This window comes from Misgurnus anguillicaudatus, unplaced genomic scaffold (genome assembly GCF_027580225.2).
Source record: "Misgurnus anguillicaudatus unplaced genomic scaffold, ASM2758022v2 HiC_scaffold_27, whole genome shotgun sequence".
Taxonomy (NCBI): domain Eukaryota; kingdom Metazoa; phylum Chordata; class Actinopteri; order Cypriniformes; family Cobitidae; genus Misgurnus; species Misgurnus anguillicaudatus.
In genome coordinates this window covers 2,491,952-2,511,357 of record NW_027395277.1, presented here as the reverse complement: position 1 = coordinate 2,511,357, position 19,406 = coordinate 2,491,952, and the positions used below count along the sequence as shown (strand labels likewise).

At 37.0% G+C, this 19,406-nt stretch overlaps 1 protein-coding gene across 3 annotated transcripts in view; it reads left to right on the top strand.

Annotated features, from left to right (window-relative positions):
• Nucleotides 1-1,369: 1,369 nt before the first annotated feature.
• Nucleotides 1,370-19,406, top strand: part of LOC141362440 (uncharacterized) — a 28,974-nt gene continuing 10,937 nt past the window's right edge. For 2 of the 3 annotated variants that reach the window (XM_073864518.1, XM_073864516.1), the window contains exons 1-9: nt 1,370-1,606; nt 2,259-4,014; nt 5,965-6,051; nt 8,383-8,485; nt 8,623-8,684; nt 9,409-9,439; nt 14,483-14,634; nt 17,005-17,161; nt 17,325-17,412. In XM_073864518.1, the coding sequence (XP_073720619.1) occupies nt 1,594-1,606; nt 2,259-4,014; nt 5,965-6,051; nt 8,383-8,485; nt 8,623-8,684; nt 9,409-9,439; nt 14,483-14,634; nt 17,005-17,161; nt 17,325-17,412 (2,449 nt within the window). In that variant the 5' untranslated portion in view covers nt 1,370-1,593. The remainder of the gene's footprint in view (nt 1,607-2,258; nt 4,015-5,964; nt 6,052-8,382; nt 8,486-8,622; nt 8,685-9,408; nt 9,440-14,482; nt 14,635-17,004; nt 17,162-17,324; nt 17,413-19,406) is intronic. The other variant, XM_073864517.1, reaches the window with a different exon arrangement.

The following is a 19,406-nucleotide window of genomic DNA, read 5'->3' as shown; positions in this document are numbered from 1 at the left end:
TTATGAAATAAAATGAACCCAGTGTTTTAATGAAAATTGAAAGCATCCCTTGGGTTAAACAAACAACTTGTTTGCTGGATTAAAATGAACAACATGTGTTCTGTCATAAATATTTACCCTATATTGTTTGGCAAAAAAAATCCCAGTGTTGTTTTATTAACACAGTGTTTTTATGTGACCCTGTCTGTGAAATCCAGGTTAATCTGATTGTGAGATTATATTAGCATCAAAGTAGTCAGGAAGTTGGTTTTAATTCAGATAAATTAAAATGTATTTCTATAATATTGTTTTAAAGCAGCTTCATATTAGATTCAGGAAAGAGAGCAAATGGGCAAAGACAAAGTTACATGACCTGTATAAATTTCTTTGTTCTGTTGAGTGTTGAACACAAAGGAAGATATTTTGTACAATGTTTGTAACCAAAGCATTTGTGAGCACCATTGACTTTCATAGTATTTGTTTTAACTACTATGGAAGTCAATGGTGCTACTGAACAAAGAAATGTATACAGGTTTGTAACAACATGAGGGTGAGAAATTATCACAGAATTTTCATATTTGGGTAAACTCTGCTTTTGCTATTAAAATATGCTTTTTAAAATAAATATCTATTTTTTTTAACACGAGATGTTTATTTTCCCCTTTACACAAGAGGGCGCAGTTGATCTACATTATGGCTATAGAATAAACGTCTGCGTTTACGGTGCATTTAATAAACAGTTTAGTATTTCTACCCCTTAAAATCCACTTGTTTCATCTCTTGAAATGCATTAAGGGTTTTACACGTTTCTCATAGTGATTATTATGGATTAAATCCAGCTGCACGCTTTTTATAACGACGAACCGAAAATGTTGGACTACAATTTTGTCGTCATCCAAAAAAAGAGAGAAATTATGTATGTAACTTAATAATGTATGCAAAGTTTGTTGTGAACTCTGTTAATTTAAGTTCAACACACACAGGCCGTTTCTCAATCCGAAGGCTGCAGCCTCCGGCTGCATACGTCATCAAGACTGTCTTATTTCAGAATATTAACAATTATAAAGTTGACTATTATTCTTAGTAAATTGTAAATTGTTATAATCTGCTTATGACTTGCGAATGTAATGCTCAGTTAACTAAAATAAACCAGGCTTGATGACGTATGCAGCCTGCATATGCGAGCCGCAGCCTTCTGGGTGAGAAACGGCCACAGACCAAATGGTCTTCTTCGACTTCAGGCTGCGCCGCAAGAAACGACAGGCGGTGACGTCAAAGTACCGCGAGAACGATTCGACAAACCATGCGGAGAAGTCTTAGTTCGACTCGCTCTCGCGTTACTTTGACGTCATCCGCCAGTCGTTTCTTGCTGCGCCGCATGAAGTCGAACATATCTAATACAATGGATTACAACAAAGCAGTAGGCAGTGCTTGTTATCGGTATAACCCGCCCTTTCCGAAACTAAACGAGTTTTAACCTTTCCTCATCATACATTATTGTAAATATCGTCTGGATTTATGCTTTAAACTCTGAAAAAAATCATGTACACGAAAAACAAACACGAAGGAAAGTCTGTGGTGTTTACATGTTATGAATAAGTGACGTCAGAGAAGATGAAGCGAGCAGGTGAGTGAATTTTGCGATTTTAAAGAATGATTTAACAGAGGATTTACAAAATTAAAGTAAACTAATATGTAATTTGAAGTCGATTTTAATGAAGACAGGTTTAATGATATATATGCAGATAATAACACAACGAGGAAACTTTATTTTGAGTTGTCATGAACAGCTACGTTAGGTCATATAATGTCATGTCAAGCTAAGTATATGTATGTCTGAAATCTAAGTTAGGTATTTTAAGTGGTAGATTTATTATTATTACAAAATATTGTAGATTTCTTGATTTTTTTTTTAGTAATGGTGTTTAGTTTAACTTAAGACTTTTCAGACAATTTCTATGGTGCATCAATATTGAAACTGAAAATGACAGTCTGGTGGTTTTTAAAATTATACTATACACTATAAAGTTCATTAGAGTACTTTATTGTCATTGCACCAACAATACATGCACTTAACTGTACATAATAAAATAATATTATAGGGAGTATGTCAAGACTTAAATTGTTTGGTTAATTTGGTTTAACCCCATATATGTCTACTCAATTTTACAGTAACAGCATTACAGGAAGTCAGTCAGCCATGTTGTTTTTATGATTACATTATAGATAGGCACAAAGTTCCCTTTTTGTTCATGTCTATTGTTATTGTTGTCACCCAGCAGGTGTGCAGAAACCACCCTTGGCACCAAAACCAAGCGTGAAACCGGCAGCAGTGCAAACAGAGCTTGCTTCGAGATTGTTTGCTTATCAACAACGTTCCTCACCGGCTGTTGAACAGAAAGAAAAGCCTGCCGTGGCACCAAAGCCGTACCTCTCCAATATTTCCCCTCATGCTTTTAACTCAAAACCTCTCAAATCCAAGGTTGAGCACCAAGCTCATCTTCAGCAAAAGCCTGATGCTACGAGGAACGTCGGACTTCTTAATATAAGGAATGGAACGCATGCGGAGGTGTGGGATTACGTAATTCCGATTTGTGTTTGCGATCATGGAAACTGTGCAGATTGCGTTGCATCAAAGGACAACAACCATAATGGTCTTCAACACGAAAGGTCTCCTGGTACGAAAGAAGTTGCCAGAAAGACTCTATCTACACCGACCTTATCCAAGAGCTTCTCTGGAAATGGCTCATTAAATAATAATAATAATTCCCAACAGCATGAAAAACCTCAGATTCAGACCTCGGATTATGCAAAGGCAAATCAGAGCATCATTCCGAAATGGAAAAACATTGAGATGCCAGCTTCCCGAATACAACAGAACATTGTTTCTGGCATTACTTCACCTGTTGATAGTATGCCGACCCCCAAGCTCAATGAATGTAAAATCTCAAATGATGATGTACATCGTAGTCAATATCCAGATCAAATGCAACCTTTTAGGAAACCTGTAGCTGTGCCTCGAAAAGTTAGGATGGAACAACCCAACGCTGTCCTTCAAGAGTCGATGGGACCTACCAGGAGTCTTACTGTCTCACCTGTGGATGTAAATAGTACAGATGTGTTAATAAGAAAGGTAAATATTACCAACGTAGGACATACTAGTGAGAGCAAAGGTACTGTAGACATTGAAGGTACCCAAAATGACAGGTGGGTGACCCCGATACCCACCCCACGCCAGAAGATCCCTCGGTTGCAACAAAATAAAACCCAAGATGTTCGCAAAAGTGTTGCTGCACGGGGGACTGAGGTTAAAGCACAAAATCTGGATTTACATGTTGATGGCCATCATTATCCTAAATGGAGGAGGGTTCCCCAAAAACCCAGACCTGATTTGGGGAACATTGGGACTACAGAACGTTCAGTAGATGGACTTTTAAACAAGACAAATATGTTCAGAAGTCCTATGACTGACATTAAAAACGATGCAGAAGTGAAACCACCAGCCAGTCCTAAAGGAAACGTCACTCCAAGCAAGAATCCCAAAGTGAACCTCAAACCTAAATCCAGGTCTTTATCCTCAGTCGACTTGCTAAGGCCTGATGGTGTAAAAAAATCCTTCTTAAAGATTGTACACCTTGACTTTAGCGATAAAAAGGTGCCCACCAAAAATAGACAGGACCTTGGTTTCCCTACGGTTAAGAACGAGCAGTCGGTGGACGCTGAGTTTTATTCGGAAGAAATCCAAAACCAGGTCCGTTCTGAAAGACCCATGCTCAATAATATATATAGAAATAACGTAGAAATCGAGCAAAGTGTTGATGGGGACGACCTTGACATACATGTAGATGATGAACATGTGTATGATGATGTGGCAGAATATGAATATTTGCCTCATCTTAGCACCACACAGGTAGAGGTCACCAATAATTGTCAAAACCAGACAGTCATGGATGAAAACGATGGTTTTTATGACTATCCAGATGTGATCTTTGAAAACCCAACAAACTCCAAAAAGCAGCAGGAGCTTCTTCAAAGGTACATAAACTTATCAATTTTAAGTAACCAAGTGTTAAACCATCATTTAACCACCAGTTATGGATCTGTTTTACTGTAAAACCTGATAAGTGAACTCAACTCAAACCGTTCGAGGAAACAGATTGCCGGCTTAAACCATTTAAGTTTTAAAACACATACATACGAGTACTTTGAACTTTGAGTCATATGCAAATATGCTCTTATATTTAAGTTCACCGTGCTCATGTGTTTTAAAACTTACATGGTTAAATGGTTTGAGACAATCTGTTTCCCCAAATGGTTTTGAGATGAATTAACTTTTCAGGTTTTACAATGTATAGTGGCCCTCAAAAATAGCAATGCGAAAAATTACACAAATTTAAATTTTTGTTTTAAATCAAACACTAAATATAATCTTCAAAATGAAGAAAACATGTTTAGGCACTTTTTTGACATTTACCACTTAGATTAAGATTGTGTTACATAATGCAAAGAAATTCATGTGACCCTGGACCACAAAACTAATCATAAGTGTCAATTTTTTAAAATTAAGATTTATACAGTTTATGTATGTTTTAGGATAGGAAAAAATTTGTTCACGATTCAACTATTTGAAAATCTGAGGTTGCAAAAAATCGAAATATTAAGAAATTCGCCTTTAAAGGAAAACACCACCGTTTTTCAATATTTTACTATGTTCTTACCTCAACTTAGACTAATTAATACATACCTATCTTTTTTCAATGCGTGCACTTTGTACAGCACCTCGTGAATGTGTTAGCATTTAGCCTAGCCCCATTCATTCCTATGGCTCCAAACAGGGATGATTTATAAGCCACCAAACACTTCCATGTTTTCCCTATTTAAAGAGGAGTAGTTACACGAGTAAATATGGTGGCACAAAATAAAACTTTTGTTTGGAGCCATAGGAATGAATGGGGCTAGGCTAAATGCTAACACATTCAAGAAGCGCCATACAAAGATTAAAAGTGCATGCATTGAAAAAAGATAGGTATGTATTAATTCATCTAAGTTGAGGTAAGAACATAGTAAAATATTGAAAAACGGTGTTGTTTTCCTTTAAAGACGTCCAAATGAAGTATTAAGTAACACATATTACTAATGATAAATACATTTTTTATATATTTATAATAAGAATTTACAAAATATCTTCATGCAATATGATCTTAACTTAAAGGATTAGTCAATTTTCTTACAAAAAAAAAAAATCCAGATAATTTACTCCCCACCATGTCATCCAAAATGTTGATGTCTTACTTTGTTTAGTCGAGAATAAATTATGTTTTTTGAGTAAAACATTCCAGGATTTTTCTCGTTTTAAAGGACTTTAATGGACCCCAAAACTTAACAGTTTTAATGCAGTTTAAAATTGCAGTTTCAAACTGCATTAAAACTGTTACGTGTTGGGATCCATTAAAGTCCATTAAAATGAGAAAACATAATTTCTTCTCGACTGAACAAAGAAAGACATCAACATTTTGGATGACATGGTGGTGAGTAAATTAACTGGATTTTTTTTAAGAAAATTGACTAATCCTTTAATATCCTACTGATTTTAACATAAAAAAGATAATTTTACCATTATAATGTATTGTTGCCTATTGCTACAAATATACTCATGCTACTTAAGACTGGTTTAGTGGTCCAGGGTCACATATAGTATATCAATAAATTAAACTTTTTTGTGACTGTCTGTGAAAACCCAGCTAAAGTCATCTTTTGTGATTTTCTATAAAGAACATTCTGTGAAAATATAACCTATATATTTTTAATATAGACCGAGTAAGATCAAATATTGAAGTCAATGAGAAATCAAACTTTGATGCTCTTATTATTTTATAATAAGATTGTGAGACTTTAGCCTGGATTTCACAAAGAGGATCACATACATTATAAGCAAATACTGTTTTAAGGTAAGACTGGACTAATTTGTTTTATGGCTTCTCTTAGCATGTATGAGGACGATGGCCTTTATGAATATCCAGAAGTGTACTCTCAAAACCCCACAAACTCAGAACAGCAGGAGCTTCAGGAAAGGTACATAAACTCTATAAGGTTCATTTACGTGTTCATGGGAGATTTAGCCAGTAGTTGTAGATCTGGTTTTACTTTCAAAACAGAATTTAGACACTCAAAGGAATGTGATTATGTTTCACTGTTGTTATATACCATTATACAACAGTTCTTTCTGGTTCTCGAATCTGATTGGCTAAGAGCTATGCGATTCTACTGATAACGGCACAGTAACCACTTCACCTTTCGTATCATTCCGCCACCTAGTGAATGGAGGTCCTTTAAACAGGCTCATCTCTGACTGGAAAAACTGCACGCACACACGGACAAATACAGACGCGCTGTTTTTAAACACTCTCCGTGTGTCTCATTAGTTCACTAGCTCGTAAATCAGTCTGTGAATCCCAATCGGAAGCGACTATTCCGTCAAAGATCAGCGCTCTTGGATGTTACGTTAAACTTAATGGAAGTAATGTCTTTAATGTCTTGTCACATCGTGTGGATGATTAACACTTGGAAAGAGGAATGTAAACTATTTTTTTCTGGAGCAATATCTCTTCTCAGAACGCGAAAACACCGTGGAACTGCAGGTAAGCACCGCAGCTTTTAAATGTGGACATTGATCATTTATTTTATCGTGACGTGACTATTAAAATGTTATGAGATATCGCCACTTATATATTTATAAGCAGCATGCAAAAACATCTCTCTGACACTTATAAAAAACAGTTTTATATAGTACTGACAAGAACAAAGTTTAATAATAATCAAGTATCGCGTTAAGAATAAATGGGAAAGCAAGAGTAACATTATATAAGTATAGTTTTATTAACTTTTACCTCGCGCCCAAACAATAACAACACAAAAGAGACTAAATATGAATAAGAAAACAAGTAATAGTTTCATTATGACATCAAATACTGCTGATTTGATCTCATTTTTGACCATCAAACACAGACAAGGCCAACATGAGAGCCAGGGAATCCCTGTCAGAGATGTAGCCCAGAGAGGGTGGTGGTCAGCGGGGTGAGTGAACACTGACGTCCGCTCATGCTTTGGTTCTCATACGTACCGAATCTCACTAAGCAAACATTCAAACAGGCGCTATCTTTACTAATCGACTGTAGATTTAAATATAATACATATACATTCTCGACTGAACTAATCTTAAAACTACACTTTGTGACCAAGAAACGGTAATATAAAGAAACGACTTTTCCGTCCATTGAGTTGTTATGAGATTCAAAGCAGCCGAAAGTGTTACCTGTCATTCAGGCCGCCCTCAAATCCGTGGCGGAAGAAAGTAGTTCCCAAACAAAGAGGCTTTTAAAATAACTCCGTTGTTGTTTTCTAGTTTTCTTTTTTCAAACGTGTGCCATCGAACTGTTGTATAAAAGCAATATCGCTCTCGGAATCGTGTGATATAGCTCTACACTCCTACTCGAGCGATATTGCTTAATTATTTACATTTTGCTGCAAATCCCTCCAAGTGCATTCATAAATCTCCCCTTTTGAAAATGTTTTCTGCAGGGTTCCCACGGGTCACTAAAATCCTTGAAAGTTTGTGAATCTGGGGGGACAAATCAAGCCCCTGGGAAGTTTTTGAAAATATGCATACATGTTTATTCATACCAAAATGCTTTTTGCATAGTTGTGTTTGACACATGAAAATGTCTCGGGTTACGTATGTAACTGTTGTTCCCTGAGAAGGGAACGAGACGCTGCGTCTCCCTTGCCATACTTCCTGCGTCCCTGTAATGTCGTCTTTGGTAATATTTCAAATAGCGATATACTTCCTGGCGCAAGTTCCCTCGATAGGGAACTGTAACAATGTATCTTAAAAGGTAACACGATGTAACTTTGCCCTAACTTGAAATGTGTCCCCACATTTAGTCCTTGAATTTGAGGGTATTGGACATGGAAAGTCCTTGAAAGGTCCTTGAATTTGAAGTTTACTAAGGTGTGAGAACCCTGTTTCTGTCACTCTTCACTGTCCTTTCTGAATGAAGGTAAAAGGCTAAAAAATTTGGTCAATATCCTGATATATTCGATTAACTTCATTTAACTGGGTAAAAACTTGCCTTGACATACAGGCCATCGGTCATCCAACTTTTCTTCAATGCCCTTTAAGATTTTTGCTGAAAAGTGGTCATGACGTTAAATGGAACAAACCAGTATTTCTGAATGACCTACGGCTGGGATTAAGCTGATTTGACTCGAAAGTATTTTGTGACAATATAATACGTACCAAGAGCATTTTGGTCATTATCTAATTTTTTGAGCTCTTCATATGGTGTTTTGAGATATTCATGACACTCTTTCAGTTCCTGTGGACTTTAAAATCTGTTTTTTCAGAAATGCACTTGATGAAATGGACGAATTTGATGACACTCATTCAGAGGAAGATGAAAGCAGCCTAGAGGAAGATGAAGATAACCCCACGATTATAGAGAGACGGGTATCGTATTTATATTTATTATTTGTTACAAAAGCAACACTTGCAGTACATACAATATGATGTTATTTTTATGTTGTTGTTTTTTTGTAAGACAATTGGTACAAAAGAATATAAATTAATGTTTTAATTCTATTTAGATTGAGGCTAAGAAGAACAAGGTTGAACACATTGTCAATGAAATCATGACTTCGGAGAAAATGTAAGTATGTTTTGTTTTAACATTTACACTAATTCTTGCTTTAAGAAGTAACCAGGACGTTATTAATTTTCATTCCAGTCATGTGATTTAAAAGCATGAAATTTATGAAATTTGTCCATACGACTTTTGTGTTGTACAGTCAAATGATTTGATATGCCAAAAAGTATCATACTTGATTTTAAAGTTAGAACAGAGCTATTAAAAGGATATAGTGATATTGATTAATTAAAGGGGACCTATTATGCATATTTTTACATGATGTAATATCTCAGTCTACGGTGTGCCCAGAATGCGTCTGTGAAGTTTCAGCTAAAAATACCCCACAAATCATTTATTATAGCATGTCAATATTGGGTGGGAGTTTTTGTGTCTGTACCTTTAAATGTAAATGAACTACAGCTCCTTACTGCCTTACCAACAGACAGTGAGCCATTTTAGTTAAACAATATCTGATTTCTGTGGAATACAGTCTGAGACAATACAATCTCACTACTGAGATATGGCAGGCAGCGTATAACTCACTGAGGGCGGAAACTATGGTAATGCAGGACTGTCAGTCAGTGGTTGTGGGCGGGGCTTTATCAGTGTGACATCACAATGATAAGAGAATCAAAACAGCATGTCTAAAGATTTTTTTTTAAAGAAAGAGTGGTTGGTTTTTTATTGTAGGGTGGTTGTCTTCACACAACTATTTCATTCATTTGTTTGTTTTATTTGTTTACAGATTCGTGAGCGTACTGAAACTCCTGCATATTGTAAGTGTACTGTATATTATATCCTGTTTAAGTGGTTTAGCCAGTCATGTTATGTAGGAGACGTTACATAACGTCCTATGTAAAGCCCGGCTTATATGCCTGTTTACGGAAATATGAGTAAGTCGCAGTCACATTGACACACTTTAAATCTGCACCTTATACTTCAAATGTTTTCTGTGAGCATCAGTGAAATGTAGCCCATATTTTACTCACCCTCAAGCCATCCTAGGTGTATGTGGCTTTCTTTTTTTAGCCAAACACAGTTGAAGTTATATTACAGTTTTTCTCCATTGGTTTGGCTCATTTCTTGAAACAGAAATTACATTCTCAAAACAACATGGACAAACCTCCAAACTACTTTGCAAGTGTTCACAACAGAATTAAATTTCTCATTCATTTCATCAAATTGCAAATATCTAAGTACATGTCTCAATAGCTCAGTACATCTTTGCAACTGATTAAGTACAGGTAGCCTACATTTAGCACAATTTCCAAGGGAATAGATCTTGTTGATCTAAACTGATTGGTTGATTCTCAGTCTAATGGTTGTTCACTCCAAAATGTGTCAGCGTCATTTCATTGTATAAGTCATCACATGCACAATAGTCTGTTCAATTGGCAAAAATAGTCAAGAACATAATACCATGAATAACATATATGAATACTTTGAACATTTGATAAATTTATTACAGCAATTGACAGTCAGGTAAAACTAAAACTCGACTAACAAAGTAGGAGTTTACGCTTTTGTAGAGAATAATGGCATTGGAAGGAAACGAGGCCCTTCACATCCTCGTGTTTGTGGATGAACCTGGGTTCAACCTGGCCAAGGGCCGAAGACGTGGCCATAAAATATTGCCCACCGGGCCACGGTGGATGTCCGAGGCCAGTGAGGGGGCAATATTACTATGTTTGATGCCATATCTGAGAATGGTGTGGCCCTCACATCCCCAGTCTTGGCCCATACTATACACAGATGCTCCTCATCTTCTTGGACCACCTTCATTTTGATTTGATCCCTCAAAATGAGAAAGGTCTCGTCGGGCCTCACCTACCACAATATGTCATTGTATGGGACAATGTGAATTTCTACCGTGGCCTGCTAATCAGGGACTGGTTCACTACTCATCCAAGGATGGTCATTGTGTTTCTACCACCTTCCTCTCCTACAGCACTGTAGGCTGCATATAATTTTCATTGTTTTTTGTGTTTATATTAGAGTATATTATGCTTTTTATATTTTCTTTTTGGTCTGGTGTATGGAAGTTACTTTGTGTGTGAATAAAAGTGGTTACAATTTCCTTGGCAGTGTGAGTGCAATGTGTGGTGTCAAACCTTGGAGGCTACTCTTACCCTTTTTTCAGGTTTATACACAATTGTATTCTGTTAGCTAGACAAAAAACAGTACAGTAACCATTGTCAATGAAGGACTGGGCTAAGACTGAAATGTGGACATAAGGTATATTTCAAGGGTCCTCTGCCATAGTGACAAAACATCTAAACATTTTGACTTGCAGTGCTTACACAATGCCAAAGGGATAAAGCATTTTGGGGGCATTGACTGTTTAAATGAGAAGGAAATTTAGTTTTGACACATGAGTGAACGGTTTTGGGAGAGGTATGAGCTTATGCAGGTGAACCATGGTGTTGTGCCGAACCATCCACGTTATTTTGACAAAAGCGCCAAGAGTGTTGAGAATGTCCGGTCTGTTTCAAGAAATGAGCCAAAGCAAGGATAAGGATATTTGCCATTTTTGTGGCACTGACGCTTTATATGAAAAAGGAATTTATTTTTGAAGCATGAGTGAACAGTTTTGGGAAATATATGAGCTTTTGCAAGTAAGCTATAGTGTTGAGCTGAACTGTAAGACTGTTTTGCCAAATTATCTTAGAGTTTTGAGAATGTAATTTCTGTTTCAAGAAATGAGCCAAACCAATGGAGAAAAACTGTAAATAATATTCTGGCTCTTTTAGCTTTAAAATGGCCTTGCATAGTGCCCCATGTTTAAAGCTCCAGGAAACGTATCCATCCATCAAATACGAATACAAGCAGTTATTAAATCTCCTCGGAGGTGCAGCATTATGTCAGGGTTCCCACAGGTTCTTGATATCCTTGAAAGTTTGTGAATCTGGGGGAAATAATTCAAAGGAAGTTTTTGAAAATATACATACATAGATACAGGTCATTTAAAGTGCTTGAATCAATTTTATGCAAGGAGTTTTCTGGAAAAAATCTCCATATTATTCCCTGTGTAGTGTAGGATAATATCATAAAAATTCTAGACTTTTTAAGCACACGTCCTAAACTGTTCACTTTAAATGCTTATATCTTCTGTATGCAAATGTTGATTCATACCAAAATGCTTTTTTGGATAATTGAGTTTGACACATGAAAACGTCTCTGGTTACGTATGTAACTGTTGTTCCCTCAGAAGGGAACGAGACGCTGCGTCTCCCTTGCCATACTTCCTGCGTTCCTGTAACACCGTCTTTGGCAATATTTCAGATAGCAATATACATCCTGGCTCCCGCGTCACCCTGTCTTTGTCATTAAGCCTCACTATTGGTTGAATTTGATTAGGGATGGGCACCGAACTCGGTACTTTTATAGGCACCGACCGAATTGCGTCGGTACTACCCAGTATCGATTCACATAAAATCAATCGGTGCTCAATTTCGGTACCTGAGAGAACATGTCAGCGCGCCGCGTCTGGTACGCGCGCGCGCGAGAGAGAGAGAGAGACCGTGGGAACTTGGTGACACCCCTTTGCAACTTGCTTAATGGCTAACAAACAGCGATCTAACGTGTGGTTAAATTTCACAAAGGATGATGCAGACAATGCTACCTGCAATATTTGTAACAGTAAGTGCAAGGCAGGCAGTGGTAATACATTCAACCTGAGGAAGCACTTACACAATGTGTATTTAAAGCACAAGAGGGCTTATTAAGATGCGTTTTCGTCGATCGGATCATAAGTGGACGAGAGAGACAAATTCTTTAAACACCTGGTATTTATCAACACCAGTCCGTCTCTTTTGTCCACTTTCGACCGCTTCTGTCCTGATTACTTTGAGTGGTGGTCCGTGGAGACTGCGGGGAAGTCCCTCTGCTTTCGTTTTAACGCGAGCTGGAGCTGCTGTTTAAATGGACGCGAACTAATATGGCGCTGCTTGTGTTTTAAGTAAACATGCTGCACAGTGTTTTGTACATGAATATGTTGGCGCTTTCTCCGATTTTTCAGCGCAATTAATGAAATAAGATCGCGCAACTTTCATGCGCTCGCAAAATGAAACTGCGGAGATCAGCCGCTTTTAGTTTTATCAATGAAAGCCTAAAGACTGTGTGTTCACGCTTAAAGTAAGAAATGACGTAAAACTTTGTGCTCAATACCTCAGATTAGATAAATGGACGGAGAGAAGGCGGTCCGTGTGGCTATTCGAACACATTCATCCACATGCGGACCAAATGCCAATGCTGGCCAGCTTGGCAAAAAAGTATCTGTGTCCAGTCCTCTTCTACATCCTCACTGTGTCCCTTGCTGTAGAGAACACTCGCTCTGTATTGTTTTCTACATAAAAGTTTACTTTTATGTTGCTTTTAAGACGTTTATGTTCATTGATCATTTGTCTTACTTAAATATTTTATTTATTTATTTATTTATATGTAAGAAATATGCCCTGGATGTTATAGGGATTTTTTTGTAAAGATTGTGTGTATTATTAAACATTTTGAAATAAATAACAAAATGTTGAAAATGAGAGGTTTGGCCTTATTATGTCCACCGAAAGTCACTTAAAGGTGCAGTGTGTAATTTTTAGAAGGATCTTTTGACAGAAATGCAAAATAATATACAAAACGATATAATCAGGGGTGTATAAAGACCTTACATAATGAACCGTTATGTGTTTATTACCTTAAAACGAGACCTTTTTATCTACATATTCTGAGGGTCCCCTTACATGGAAGTCACCATTTTGTGCTGCCAGTTTTCTACAGAAGCCCTTAAAGGACAATTTCTTTTACTAAGTTGTCTCCAACAATGAAATGTTTGTCCGGTGGCGGCTACCGTAGCTTTTTTATGTGTTTCAAAAGCGAGGGGTGAGACATGGACTAAGCCGTTGGTTGCAGTTCGCAACCTCACCACTAGATGCCGCTAAAATGTACAAACTGCAACTTTAAGTCAGAGTAAAGTACCGAAAAAGGTACCGCTGGGCACCGGTATCGAATTCCAGGTACCGGTATCGGAACCGGTACCGGTAAAAATGTGAACGGTACCCAACCCTAAATTTGATTTACACATTCAGACGCACTTACCCCTGGAATCGTCCCCAAAGTGTCACTGCAGTGACGCAGCACGAGTTCCCTCGAAAGGGAACTGTAATAATGTATCTTAAAAGGTAACACGATGTAACCTTGCTCTCACTTGAAATGTGTCCCCACATTTACTCCTTGAATTTAAGGGTATTGGACCTGGAAAGTCCTTGAAAGGTCCTTGAATTTGAAGTTAACTAAGGTGTGGGAACCCTGTAAGTGTAAGGAAACATTTATATTTCAAACTTTACAAACTAGAGCCGTATGCCTGCTCCTGAGAAAGTTGACATGACCTAACATTACAAAAAACCATTGCTAGTTTTCGGTGGATGGATGAGCTTTTGGAAGCTAGTGCTTTCATTATTGTCTCAGTGTAAAGATGCAAATTTGTGAAAATGTTGATGTGAGGATCATGAGTATGTTCATTGTCAACTACTGGCCTGACATGCACAATACAGAGTTTTTAATCACTTTCATGCATTTGTGTAAACGGGGATCATTTTAACAATGATCAAACAACATTTAAATGCAAGCAAATTTTTTTTTGCACATTTGCTTTCCGTATATGGAAAAGAGTGACCATAATATTTTTTCAAAAAGTAGTCAAAAAGATGAATATTTTTGCTAGCTGTCTCTCTTAGATCATAAAAACATCTGTGGCCATTATTGGGGCTTTATGGCTAATGATGTTCTCTTGCTCGCTTACAGTTTTCTTAACTTGTGCTCTACAGGATTTCCGTGAAGCTGTGTTAAAAGCCTCCGTTCAGACGGGGAAAGCCGTGATTGACGAGCGAATCTTGAATCAGATCTTGTGCTCTTTGCCAACGCTTTACGAACTGAATTGCAACCTGTTGAAAGAGCTGGAAAAACGAGTCGCTCACTGGTAATGCAACATCAACAACAACCCTGCATAACTTCATATTCACTTTTAATAATAGAGTCAGTCTTGCAGAACTGTGTCTTCATTTGATAGACGAAATCATGTTTAACACATACAATCGCCTGAGAATGTATGTAGAGAATTTAAAATGTCACTGAATATCAAACCAGCTTGTTTATTTTAAAGAAACATAACACAAAACACCTTCGAAAGCTTTGTTTACTGTAGGTTTCAAATGGTACAACAATAGATGAACGAAGTGGTTACTCTGCTAGGACATCTGTGTAAACTTGACTTTATATATTCATTAAAAATAGATAGATAGATAGATTTTTATTTGTCATTGTGCAGTAGTACCATACAATGAAATTTACTTGTGCATCCTCTAAAACAATACTCACTTTCATATAAACACAATAAATAAAGTATAAAAATATATAAAAACAATAAAAGGATAACCAACTTTATACTGAAGTACCATTGCATAAATGGGAAGTCCCTGGTGTGCAAAAATCACACCAGTTGGTTAAATGTCATTTATAAAATAAAGAGAAGTTCCATGAAGTATCATGGTTTTTTTTTAGATTCCACTTGATGCCAATAGCTGCGTTTCCATTACCCTTTGCGCAAATTTAAAATATGGCCAGAGGTAAAGGAGATTTCGCAAAACTCCAATGTTTTTTTCGCATTTTCAGGTCACTTGATGCAATTAAGTCCAAGCGTGCCGAACAACCATAAAAAGTGAAGCAAAAACTTCTCGATCGCCCCCCAGTGACTGGTCCTAGTATAGGTCATAAATCCCGCCTCCCCCATGTTATTCAATGGGACTTGAGACCAACTAAACAATTTTATTACACTTTAATTATCTTTTTTCCGAAGGTGGTTTCTGTCATTTACTGTAGTTTTTATCACGCTGATGTTTGTTTTTAGTTAGTAATTTAATACTATAAAAACGGTGGTGTGACGTCATGATTGACAGCTGTGATATGTGCATTCTGCGAGGGCGGGGTCTTGATTTCGCGGCTTTACTTCCTGCTAGCTACTGCGCAGGACTGGTCCTGAAATCGCTACTGCGCAAACTCAAGACCCAAGAGGTCAGCGCCGTATGTGGACACTGGCGGCTTCACTTTTCACCAATGGAAGACAGCGAACGGACGTCGTCCAACTGTGGGTTCACACCAGCCGCGTATGAGGCGTCAAATTGGCGTCTACTGCGTCTAGTTTGACACTTAAATATTTTGAGTTTACTCGCTTCATTCGTGCGCGAAAGCCGTGCTTGAAATTCTAGTCATCGAGACATTCACGCAGAAATTCGCGCGACTCTGCTCGCTTCCTGTAGTCACAACTAGAGCAGGCTCCTGATTGGTTAATGCGGCATGTTTTTCCGCCAAAGTTCAAATTTTTCAACATGGCAACGCTCAATTCGCGAATGAGGCAGAATCGCATCTACCGTGCTAAACGCCTCATTCGCGCCGCGAGTCCTTTAGGCGCACATCAATGCATCTTCACATTGACTTAACATTGAAATCACTCGAGCTTGGTGCCTCTACCACGGCTGGTGTGAACGCAGCATGAGAGGCTTTCCAAGCCAATAATGTTCGGATATCACTCCTACATCTCTTTTGATTTAAAATAATGTACTATTACCTCCAAGAAACACCTATACGGTGCCGTTCCTACGATTAAAAATAATGCCTAGTGTGGTGGATGTGATATTAGTAAACCTACCAACATCAGTCAACGTGATATTTAAAATGACTACGTCGCATATCATCGATTAATGAACGATTGACTTCATTTCGCAATAGTATTTTGTAGATATTTCGAAAATAACGCTGAGTTTTGCGCAGCTAGTGATACTCATACCATCATTGATGACGTAAAACTTAAAGGGGCCATGTCACAAGACTTTTTTAAGATGTAAAATAAATCTTTGGTGTCCCCAGAGTACACATGTGAAGTTTTAGCTCAAAATACCATATAGATAATTTATTATAACATGTTAAAATTGACACTTTGTAGGTGCGAGCAAAAATCTGCCGTTTTGGGTGCGTCATTTAAAATGCAAATGAGCTGATAAAATTCAAACGCTGATCACAATGATGGTGGTTTGTTGCAATTGAAACTCAATTGTGCTGTCAATTATTTTCTCTCTTTCTCTCTGCACTAAATGGCTGTGCCGTGGTTGAAACATGGAAAAAGTAAAATTTTCATGCCATGGCCCCTTGCACCTACAAAGAAATATGTCAATAGTAATTTAGCCTACAAGTGCCTACAATTTTCCAGATTCATGGGTAAAATTTTGATCATTCACTTTTTTGTGTCAAACCATTTTTGAGACACACATAATGATGATGTTTTATTCTCCAACAGGAACGAGCACTGTACCGTAGCAGACATATTTGTGAAGAAAGGACCATACCTTAAAATGTACGCTAATTATATCCGCGAGTTCGACAAGAATGTGGCTCTTCTGGAAGAGCACTGTCGGAAAAACCCAGCGTTTGCCAAAGTCGTCCGTGAATTTGAGGTAACAAAACCACTCCGACCTGTTTTTTCGGTTTAGTTCCTAATGCTAACCTAGTTACATCTCAACCATTGTTCAGATGTGAATAGTTTGTCGATTTTCCTTTTACGTTCTTGAAGTACTGACAAAAATTCCCCTCGGGCATCTCTTTGACTTTCTGATACAGAGCGACCCATGCTGTGCTAATCTGGCAGTGAAACATTACATGCTTAAACCCATTCAGAGGATTCCACAGTATCAACTTCTACTGACCGGTGAGCATTTTTACACCTAAAATAGATCTTAAAATTTTTTAAAAAGGGTGGTGCCCAGGGCGTTGCTATTTAGTAACTTATAAGTGCGGTGTTCTGGTTGTCTGGGGGATTGTATTTCAGTTTTATTCTTTGCAAAATTCAAATAGTCTGATTTACTGCACACTTCTCAAATAGTCACATGATAATTATCTACATACACACTCTAAAATATATATATATATATATATAAAATACATAGATAGATACAGTACTGTGCAAAAGTAGGCCACCATTAGATTTGTTGTTTTTGCAATGGTATAGTGATCATATATTATTATTTCTCAGGTTCTTTATTAGAATACAACCAGAAAATACAGGAAATGTGTATGTATAATTAAAAACAGTATAAAATATAAGCTGAAGCTGCAGGATCTCTTAAACCTAAATGAAATGAAATCTTAATTTCTAATTCTAATCGAATGACTTCAGGACTTCAGTCTCCTCAAAAAAGCTCAAGATGTGTTTCGTGCCAAGAGAGGTCACACTAAATACTGACTGATGCCTGAAGACATTTAGTTCTGAAAATTGTTTTTAATTTTGTTTAAATATTTCCTGTATTTTCTGTTTATATCTTAACTCATTCCCCGCAAGCCATTTTTTGAAAAGTTGCATGCCAGCATTTTTTGTGATTTTCACAAAAGTTTCACAATATGCCTTCTAGGAAAATTTTCTTCTAAAAATATATAAACATACAAATATATCAAATGAAAGAACTCGGGGAAAAAACGTTTCATCCTATCTATATTTTTTCTCTGCTTATAAACTCTTAAATATAGGTATTTTTCTTTAAAAATATTTTTTAGCAATAAGCTGAAATAATTGCATTTTTGAGAAGAAATTTTGTTAGATATCACATTCAGAATGTTTATCAAAACATACACAGAGTTTAAAATTAGTAAATAATGTTTTGGCTTCAGTTTTTCATAAATAGGATAATCGCGGTATTGTAGATTAACATAAAAATTTATCAGGAACACATTTTTTATGCAAATGTTTTCTCTTAATTGACGAGATAACTCAAGAAGGAGTTAAAAAAAGAGTGAAAAATAAACTTTGCTAAAACAACAAAGCTGGTGGTGGTGGCTTTTGCATTAGCGGTTGTTTCTATGGGCAGCTATACGCAAGTCATCCGTCATATTGGAACAGTCCAAGGCGGATAGTTGACCCAAAAATGAAAATTCTGTTATCATCATAGGTGTATAAATTTCTGTTTTGCTGAACATCAAGGAAGATATTTGCCATCAAGCAGGAAACAGGAAAACCATTGACTTCTATAGGAAAAAATAATACTATAGAAGTGAATGGTGCCCCAGATCTGCTTGCTTAGAAACATTTGTCAAAAGATCTAACTTTGTGTTCAGCAGAACAAAGAAATTCATAAAGGTTTGTAACAACCTGAGGACATAATTTTCATTTTTGTATAAACTATCCCTTTAACCTGTGTTGCCAAGTCTACAATGATCACTTTAAAACTGGTGATGTGATTTGCTTTTCCTGCGGGTTAAATGTTGATGCCAGGGTTTTTATCGGCTAGGTAAAGAAATACATTTTGAATAAAAATAAAGTGTATTTGGGCTAGCTAAGGTGCTAGATTTATTTGGCCATTGGGTTGGTTTTGTTTGGCAAATCTGGCAACCCTGACATGAAGGTCTGTAAACAGCCAAGAGCAAGCTGACTGTGTGTCCACAATCGTAGTTATAAAAATGTTGTTGAGCCAAACATAACCATTGTTAAACTAACACGATACACCAAGACAAAAGTGTTTGCTAACACAACATTAAGAGGCGGTTTCCTGGACAGGTCTTAAGTCTACTTCAAGACTAAACAGCTTACACTGACATATTACTGTATCTTAATATATATACAGTATGTGCCATTGATTTGTCTTAAGATGCACAGCAGTAATGCTTTTTGTTTTTAAAACTATTTAAGTGCCTAGGCCTGGCTTAATCTAA